Raw genomic sequence first — 10185 nt, 5'->3', positions numbered from 1 at the left:
GGAGTTTGAGACCAGCCTAGGCAACACAGCAAAAATCTCATCTCTATGGAAAAAAAAACAAAAAGTTACTGATACATAATAAAATCTATGTTTAAGTCTAAAGACTCTTTCCATAAGAACAAAATATAAATTCTAAAGCGGTTAAAAAAAAAAAGCATTGTATCAGTCTAATTTATAAATGTTTCTTGGTAGAACATGAAATGGGAAACATTGAAGTTAACAATACTATACAGTCAACAAAATGCAGGTTCCACTTACTGATGTTCAAGATCAAGTTAACACTGTGAATGAACCCTGCAACTGCAAAGCCTACTAAGCCTGCCTTGCCCCTACAATCTTACCTCCCTCGTACTTCATTTCTCTGTTGACCTGTGTCTTTTTGTTCCTTTCATGCAGTATAGAACTGTCCTTTCAGACAGTTTCTGTCACTGAGACTCTGATGCTTACAAGTACATTGCCCCGTCTGTCTGTACATGTCATACATTTTTATGTCTCTTGGTTAGTTTAATAGTATTTCTCCTTTTCCCCAGCTACTCCTTCATTACCTGATCAAAATACAGGAGGCTGGGTGCAGTAGCTCACGCCTGTAATCCCAGCACTTTGGGAGGCCAAGGCGGGCAGATCACCTGAGGTCAGGAGTTTTGAGAGCAGCCTGGCCAACATGGTGAAATCCCGTCTCTACACAAATACAAAACTCAGCTGGGCATAATGACAGATGCCTGGAATCCCAGCTACTCAGGAGGTTGAGGCAGGAGAATCGCTTGAACCTGGGAGGCAGAGGTTGCAGTGAGCAGAGATCACACCACTACACTCCAGCCTGGGTGACAGAGCAAGACTCCGTCTCAAAGAAAAAAAAAAGAAAAAATACAAAGGTGAAATATGTACATATGAAATTTTTAATTCCACTTTTTTCTGTTGTTGTTTTTGCTGAGACGGAGTCTTGCTCTGTCACCCAGGCTAGAGTGCAGTGGTACCACCTTGGCTCACTGCAATCTCCACCTCCTAGGTTCAAGTGATTCTCCTGCCTCAGCCACCTGAGTAGCTGGGTTTACAAGTACATGCCACCACGCCCAGCTAATTTTTGTATTTTTAGTAGAGATGAGGTTTCACCATGTTGACCAGGCTGGTCTTGAACTCCCAACCTCAGGTGATCCGCCCGCCTTGGCTTACGAAAGTGCTGGGATTACAGGCTTCAGTCATGGCACCCAGCCTTCAATTCCACTTTTAAGAAGCACTGCTAAGATTACATAAGGAAAAAATGACAGACTAAATTTGAAAACAAGTGAGTATGATTCTAAAGCCCATACTTTTTCTAGTATTTTAGAAGTTGAAAAATAAAATTTATACTTGAGTACCTGGCAACAATTATAAAACACAAACACACACAATTTTTTCTTTCTTTGAGATGGAGTTTTACTCTCGTTGTCCAACCTGGAGTGCAATGGCACAATCTCAGTTCACTACAACCTCTGCCTCCCAGGTTCAGGTGATTCTCCTGCCTCAGCCTCCCAAGTAGCTGGGATTAACAGGCGCGCGCCAGCACATCTGGCTAATTTTTTTGTATTTTTAGTACAAACAGGGTTTCACCATGTTAGCCAGGCTGGTCTTGAACTCCTGACCTCAGATGATCCGCCCACCTCAGCCTCCCAAAGTGCTGGGATTAAGGCGTGAGCCACAGCGCCCAGCCCACAGGTTTTTAAATTACCTGGTTTGGTGACACATCTGTGGAAGACAATGATACAAACGTCTTCTCTAAAGTTTCAGGCAAAGAGTGGTGTGTATCCTTTTCCTCTAGTTTCCAGTAAGTCAATCCTGATGTGCACAAATACACAGAATAGAAAAGAGTGAGGAAAAAACAAAAATGCTTTCTAGAATAACATTTCTATCTAAAGGAAATTAAATATGGGAAGAAACTAATTTTGAGTTAAAGTAATTTGAATTTTGATGGAAAAAAAGTTATCTAAATTCTGTATTATGTAAGAGTCCTAACTGGATGCGAATGTTTAAAACTGAAATATAAAAAGTCAAGATGAGTTGGTACAATTTAAAATATATATTTTTGGCCAGGCGCAGTAGTTCACACCTGTAATCCCAGCACTTTGGGAAGCTGAGGCAGGAGGATTACCTAACGTCAGGAGTTTGAGACCAGCCTGGCCAACATGGTGAAACCCCGTCTCTACTAAAAATCCAAAAATCAGCCAGGTGTGGTGGTACACACCGTAATCCCAGCTACTTGGGAGGCTGAGATCACTCCATTCCATCTTGGGCAACAGATCGAGACTCTGTCTCGAAAAAAGAGACCACAGTAGACTGAGATGGCACCACTGCACTCCAACCTGGGTGACAGAGTGAGACCCTTTCTCAAATAAAAAATAAAAAAATATATTTTATTATTATTTTAATTTTTTTTTGAGACAGGGTCTCACTCTATCACTCAGGCTGGAGTACAGTGGCACTTTCTCAGCTCATTACAACCTCTTTCTCCTGGGTTCAAGCGATTGTCATGCCTCAGCCTCCTGAGTAGCTGAGGTTACAGGCATGCACCACCACGCCCAGCTAATTTTTATATTTTTAGCAGAGACAAGGTTTTGCCATTTTGGCCAGACTGGTCTCAAACTCCTGACTCAAGTGATCTGCCCACCTAGGCCTCCCAAAGTGCTGGGATAACAGGTGTGAGCCACTGTGCCCAGACTAATTTTTTTTTGAAACGGAGTCTCGCTCTGTCGCCCAGGCTGGAGTGCAATGGCCGGATCTCAGCTCACTGCAAGCTCCGCCTCCCGGGTTCATGCCATTCTCCTGCCTCAGCCTCCCGAGCAGCTGGGACTACAGGCACCCACCACCACGCCCGGCTAGTTTTTTTTTGTATTTTTTAGTAGAGATGGGGTTTCACCGTGTTAGCCAGGATGGTCTCGATCTCCTGACCTCGTGATCCGCCCGTCTCGGCCTCCCAAAGTGCTGGGATTACAGGCTTGAGCCACCGCGCCCGGCCGCCCAGACTAATTTTTGTATTTTCAGTAGAGATGGGGCTTCACCATGTTGGCCAGGCTGGTCTTGAACTCCTGATCTCAACTGATTCTCCCGCCTCGGCCTCCCAAAGTGCTGGGATTATAGCCATGGGCCACTGCGCCCAGTCCAGCTCACTGGAGTCTCAACCTTCCAGGTTGAAGACATCCTCCTGCCTTAGCCCCACAAGAAGCTGGGACTACAGGCACACACCACCAAGCCCTGCTAAATTTTTTTTGTACTTTTATTAGAGACAGGATTTTGCCATGTTACCCAGGCTGGTCTCGAACTCCAGAGCTCAAGCAATCCACCCTCCTCAGCCTCCCAAAGTGCTAGGATTATAGTTGTGAGCTACCAGGTCCAACCTTAAAATATATTTTAAAATAGACAATTTCTTTCTTTCTTTTGTTTTTTTTGTTTTTTTTTTTTTTTTGAGACAGGGCCTTGATTTGTCTCCCAGGCTGGAGTACAGTGGTGCAATCACAGCTCACTACAGCCCCGACCTCCCAAGCTCAAACCATCATTCCCTTCAGCCTCCCAAGTAGCTGGGACTATAAGCTCACACCACCACACCCAGCTAATTTTTGTATTTTGTGTACAGATGAAGTTTTGCTATGTTGCCCAGGCTGGTCTCAACCTCTTGGAGTCAAGTGATCTGCCCACCTTGGCTTCCCAAAGTGCTGGGATCACAGGTGTGAGCCACCATGCCCAGCTGACAATTTCTTTGTGAGTAATTCAGTAATTCAAATGTTTATTGAGCACCTATAGTGCCAGGCTGGGGAGGCAGGAGGAGTGAGACAAGAAAAGTAAGTAAATCATGCAGTATACAGATGGTAAGCACTCTGATGAGATTTTAAAACAGGATAAAGGGGATATGTAGTGGGGGGTGGGGTAGGCAGGCACTAGTTTTGAATTAGGTGAACAGGGTTGGCTACTGAGAGGATAATTAAGAGGGCATCAGCCATTTTAGCCATGTATGAGGGAGCTCCCTCATACAGGGGGAAGAACATTTCAAGTATGGAAAACAGCCAATGCAAAAGTCCTAAAACATATCTAGGACATTTGAGCAGACAGTCTCCCTTCTCATCAAAGAAACAGACAGAGCTCAGCCGGGAGCAGTGGCTCATGCCTATAATCCCAGCACTCTGGGAGGCTGAGGCAGGCAGATCGCCTGAGGTCAGGAGTTCAAGACCAGCCTGACCAACATGGACAAACTCCGTCTCTACTAAAAATACAAAATTAACTGGGCGTGGTGGTGCGTGCCTGTAATCCCAGCTACTTGGGAGGCTAAAGGCTGAGGCAGGAGAATTACTTAAACCTAGGAGGCGGAGGTTGCAGTGAGCCGGGATCACACCATCGCACTCCAGCCCAGGCAACAAGAGCAAAACTCTGTCTCAAAAAAAAAAAAAAAAAGAAAGAAAGAAAGGGACAGAGTACAATCACCAAACTACAATGGTTCGACTCATTTTTTTTTTTCCTACTTTATCATGGTGCAAAAGCAATATGCAGTCAGTAGAAACCATACTTTGAGTACCCATATGACCATTCTGTTTTCACTCTCAGTATTCAATAAAGTTTAGGAAATAGTCAATACTTTATTATAACATACTTTGTGTTAGAAAACTTTGCCCAACTGTAGGCTAATGTAAGCGTTCTGAGCACATTTAATGTACAGTAGGCTAAGCTATGATGTTTAATAAGCTAGCTGTACTAAATGCATTTTCAATTTTTTTTTTTTCCTTGAGACGAGGTCTTGGTGTTGCCCAGGCTGGAGTGCAGTGATGTGATTGATCATGGCTCACTGCAGCCTTGACCTCCCAGACCCAAGCAATCTTCCCATCTCAGCTTTCCAAGTAGCTAGCACTACAGGTGCATCACTACCCCTGGCTAATGTTTTAACTCTTTTGTAGAGATGGGGTCTCAACTTGTTGCTCAAGCTGGTCTCAAACTCATGGCCTCAAGCAATCCTCACACCTTGGCCTCTCAAAGTGCTGGGATTACAGGCATGAGCCACTGTGCCCAGCCCATTTTCAACTTATGATATTTTCAACTTATGGTGAGTTTATCAGGACATAACCCCACTGTAATTCGAGGAACAACTCAGTATAAAGTGAGGTCAAAGAGGTAACAGGGCTAGGTTGTTAGGCCCTGTGGGCCCCTGTAAGGACTCTGAACAACAGGGTTTGGAGCGGAGGAGTCACATGATGTGACTTAACTTTTCAGAGGATCACTTTGTCTACTATGTTGAGAACAGACTGAAGCGTGCAAGAGTGGAAGTGGGGAGGCTGGTTAAGAAGACAGCAGCAACCCAGGTGATAGATGAGAGGCCACTCTTAGGCTGGAAGCCGTGGAGGTGGTGAGAAGTGGTGGGATTCTAGAAAGTTTTGTAAGGCAAAGCTAATTCATCCTGATGAATTGGACATGGGATGTGGGGGGGAAAAAAAGTATGTATATAAAGCAATTAAGATTGGAATAAGCTCACCATGGAGTGTAAAGGATGGCTCAGAGGGTTTGAATTTAATTCATTTTGAACTACCCAAAAAAGGTTGATAATTTTTATAGCTGTTCAAAATAACTGCAAAAGTACTTCTTCATTCTCTTTACAGCTCTTGTAACATAAATTAAGACAAGAAAGGTGGCTGGGTGTGGTGGCTGAAGTCTGTAATCCCAGCACTTTGAGAAACTGAGGCAGGTGGATTGCTTACACCCAGGAGTTCACAACCAGCTGAGGCAACACGGCGAAACCCTGCCTCTACAAAAAAATACAAAATGTAGCTGGGCATGGTGGTGCCGCCAGTTGTCCCAGCTATTCTTGGAAAGCTGAGGTGGGAGGATCACTTGAGCCCAGGAGGTTGAGGCTGCAGTGAGCTTTGATCACACCACTGCACCCCAGCCTGGGCAACACAGTGAGACCCCATCGCAAAAAACAAAACAAACAAAGGTAAGGCTGCTACCAGAGAACACCACAACACATATTTACAAAACTATACTACTATACAGTATCATCCTATAAGGAGAAACGTAGGCAAGTTGTTTTCTAAAAATAATGCTCTAAAAAACTAAGTACCTTCCTCTGAGTGTAGCTTAGATTAAAAAAATAAAAATTTAAGTATCATACCTGTTCCTGAATCAGACATCCAAGCATTTGGAGTTTCATCTGGTTTACTGAGGTAAAAAGCACGAGGATGTGTAGCAGCAGCAAAATCAGACTACAAGAAAGAAAACTATTGGTTGACAGCTAAAAGTCATTAGGCACCATCTGTGACCCAAGGAACAAGAGCCAGGCGTCAAACCAGGTGTAGAGAAACCTTCAGAGGGTTCACAAAGAAGAAAGCCTAGGCCAGGTGCGGTAGTTCACACCTGCAATCCCAGTACTTTGGAAGGCTGAGGCGGGTGGATCACGAGGTCAAAAGTTCGAAACCAGCCTGGTCAAGATGATGAAACCCCTGTCTCTACTAAAAATACAAAAACTGCCGGGCGCGGTGGCTCAAGCCTGTAATCCCAGCACTTTGGGAGGACGAGACGGGCGGATCATGAGGTCAGGAGATCGAGACCATCCTGGCTAACACTGTGAAACCCCGTCTCTACTAAAAATACAAAAAACTAGCCGGGCGAGGTGGCGGGCGCCTGTAGTCCCAGCTACACGGGAGGCTGAGGCAGGAGAATGGCGTAAACCCGGGAGGCGGAGCTTGCAGTGAGCTGAGATCCGGCCACTGCATTCCAGGCTGGGCGACAGAGCAAGACTCCGTCTCAAAAAAACAAAAACAAAACAAAACAAAAAACTAGCCGGGTGAGGTGGCGGGCGCCTGCAGTCCCAGCTACTCGGGAGGCTGAGGCAGGAGAATGGCATAAACCCGGGAGGCGGAGCTTGCAGTGAGCCAAGATCCGGCCACTGCACTCCAGGCTGGGCGACAGAGCAAGACGCCATCTCAAAAAAAAAAAAAAAAAAATTAGCTGGGCACAGCAGTGGGTGCCTATAAGCCCAGCTACTCTGGAGGCTGAGGCACGAGAATCACTTGAACCTGGGAGGCAGAGGTCACAGTGAGCCAAGACTGCACCACTGCACTCTAGCCTGGGCAACAGAGCAAGACTCTGTCACAAAAAAAGAAAAAAGCCTGGTTTCCCCATGGTTACAAGAATGCTAACCAATAGGAATTCACTGTCAAATATTTTTTTTTTGCCTGTGTAATTTACAAAAGTTTATTTCGGTTCTCTGTGAAGCTGGAAGGAGAAAAATGGGGGCAGGTATTATTTCGTGAGTTCAGACCTAAAATGTATTTATAATTTGTCATTTACTTCCAAAACAAATTTGAGGTGCCTAGAATTAAAGTCATTTAGTATAAAAATTAATTTAAAAGCTCTAACAATTTATTTTATCATTATAATTACAATAAATCAGATTAACTCTAAAAATCATAAATCAATAATATGTGCCTTAAGTAGTAGACTACTTCCTATATACAAACAATTGGTTACTAGTCTCTGCTTACTTATCAATTCTAGTAAAAATTCTGAGCAAATCAATCCTCACAACATCTCTGACACTGTCACAAGAAATGTTTCCAGTGATATGTGATGAGAATATTCCTATTTGAATTTATCTTATCAGGTCCCTCATCAAACTTTTAATTCCTGTAAAGAGTATGTAACCATCCATGAACCCACTGCCAAAGTAAAATCACACTGGGATAACACGACCTACCAAGAAGGGTGATTAACACATCAGTCTTATAAGGCACCACTTATTTTCTTTCTCATCAAGGAAGAAATTCCACCTGTTTCAATTTGTCTCAGTACTTGAGACCAAGAGAAGGCCGGGTGCGGTGGCTCATGTCTGTAATCCCAACACTTTGGGAGGCTGAGGCAGGAGAATGGCATAAACCCAGGAGGTGGAACTTGTCGAGATTGCCCCACTGTACTCCAGCCTGGGCGACAGAGCAAGACTCTGTCAAAAAAAAAAAAAAACATCGAGAAGGTGATTGGAAAAGTAAAACTCCAAGTCAAACAATCCCAAGCAAAATATTTTGTCCTCGTCTGGATTCTGAGATGCAAATTCAGTGCACTCGGCTGCCGCACACACACAGTGGGCTGGCAGGGGCTTACCTTACAGAGCCGCCTGCTGTACTCTTCTGGGGAAACAAGGCATCCACTGAAGAAAACAGGCCCAGCTTTTAATTAAAAGTAAAAGTAGGGTGCAATGAAAAGCCCTTCTAAAAATAAACCCTCTTAGCCCAAGAAGCCGGCCTAAGCTTAGCACAGGGACCTTAATGAGTTTTAGTAACCATATTAGCCCATCTGAAAAACCACCACCGAAGCCCCTCGGCCTGTGAAATGGGAAAGTTGAGTCTGTCCAAGACAAAGGACCAAGGAAACAAAGAGCAACTCAAGTCCTGGAAAACCCTTCTGCTAAACAACATGCAATTTCAAAATTACTTCAAAGGTGCTATTTACCCAAAATAAACTACCATTGTATAAAAAGAAAATTGGATAAGAGAATCCGGTTAACAAGCATTCTCTGCTTTAGACTGAAACTGAAACCAATGAGAGAAGAAAAATAACTAAATAAAGAGGAAAGTTGTAACTTTTTTTTTTTTTTTTGAGATGGAGTCTCGCTCTGTTGCCCAGGCTGGAGTGCAGTGGCGCGATCTCGGCTCACTGCAAGCCCCACCTCCTGGGTTCACACCATTCTCCTGCCTCAGCCTCCCGAGCAGCTGGGATTACAGGTGCCCACCACACGCCCGGCTAAGTTTTTGTATTTTTAGTAGAGACAGGGTTTCACCATGTTAGCCAGGATGGTCTCGATCTCCTGATCTCATGATCCACCCGCCTCAGCCTCCCAAAGTGCTGGGATTACAGGCATGAGCCACTGCACCCGGCCAGTTCTAACTTTTGTGAATCCAGAATCACGTAAGAAGTGCATTTCGGGGGGCGGGGGCGTCTCTGATTCAACAACCACCATGAGCTCAAAATCATTTAGCATTCAGAAATATCAAAGAAACTTGATTTCTCCTAGTAATTTAATACCGAATATTTCAATTACCCGAAAAAAGGAAAACTAAAACTTGTCCAGGAGCTGAGCAAAGAAAGACTCAGAGGGAATCACTGCCTCCACTTTCTGCCCTATGATCGCAAGAGGTAGAAGATGTGAGCAGAAGAGCATTTCAAAGGCAGGGCCAGACCATGGGCAGCTGGTCTGATTCTCCACTGAATAGAGAAGGAAAATTAGGCAGTGGCCTAATTAACCAGCGGCTCCTAGACTCTACCGCACATCAGCATCACCTAATTAAAGTCCCAAAACACAGGTTAGCACCTAGGCTTGGAAGCCAGGAGAAGCAGAGTTTTAAATCTCCTCAGGTGAGTCTAATGTGCAGCAAAGGCAGAACCATGGGGCTACACAGCATATACTGAGCTACAATCACAAAGGCCAGCGAGAACATCGGGGAACCCACTGAGTACATAACCACAAGGCCAAAGTTTATCAGAAGCAGAAGTCTGCACAAGAAGACCTGTAATCTTAGCAAAAACAGAAGAAAAGAAACTACTGTGTATGAAAACATTCTCCCTTTATACCAATCTATCCCAACGAGAAAAAGCAATTTTTACCCATCTCCAAATGTTTTTCTGCTGTCATACCAAACAAGGATATACCATCCTTGATGGCACAGAGAGTCAACAGAATAGAACTACCAACACAGTTCTAAACTAAAGGGCTTTTCTAAAATAGACCTACCAATTCACTACTAAATTACTTTTCTAAAACAGAACACAGTGCTAAATGGCTTTTCTAAAATAGAACTAACTGGTAGCTCATGCCTGTAATCCCAGCATTTGGGAGGCCGAGGCGGGTGGATCACCTGAGATCAGGAGTTCTAGACCAGCCTGGCCAACATGGTGAAACCCCATCTTTACTAAAAATACAAAAAAATCAGTCGGGGGCCGGGCACAGTGGCTCACGCCTGTAATCCCAGCACTATGGGAGGCCGAGGCAGGAGAATCACAAGGTCAGGAGATCGAGACCACGGTGAAATCCCGTCTCTACTAAATATACAAAAAATTAGCCAGGCGCGGTGGTGGGCACCTGTAGTCCCAGCTACGTGGGAGGCTGAGGCAGGAGAATGGTGTGAACCCGGGAGGCGGAGCTTGTACTGAGCCGAGATCACGCCACTGCACTCCAGCCTGGGA

General features: G+C 44.7%; 1 protein-coding gene across 2 annotated transcripts in view; it reads right to left on the bottom strand.

Moving 5' to 3' along the window:
* MPHOSPH9 (M-phase phosphoprotein 9) overlaps nucleotides 1–10185 on the bottom strand; it is an 86447-nt gene that overhangs the window by 59587 nt on the left and 16675 nt on the right. For both annotated transcript variants that reach the window (XM_011948452.1, XM_011948453.1), the window contains exons 7-8: nucleotides 6122–6212; nucleotides 1706–1812 (exon numbers count right to left, since the gene is read on the bottom strand). In XM_011948452.1, coding sequence (XP_011803842.1) covers nucleotides 1706–1812; nucleotides 6122–6212 — 198 coding nt within the window. The remainder of the gene's footprint in view (nucleotides 1–1705; nucleotides 1813–6121; nucleotides 6213–10185) is intronic.

This window comes from Colobus angolensis, unplaced genomic scaffold, assembly GCF_000951035.1.
Source record: "Colobus angolensis palliatus isolate OR3802 unplaced genomic scaffold, Cang.pa_1.0 Scaffold28, whole genome shotgun sequence".
NCBI lineage: Eukaryota > Metazoa > Chordata > Mammalia > Primates > Cercopithecidae > Colobus > Colobus angolensis.
The sequence above is the reverse complement of the archived record's forward strand: the minus strand, read 5'-3'. Positions and strand labels throughout refer to the sequence as shown.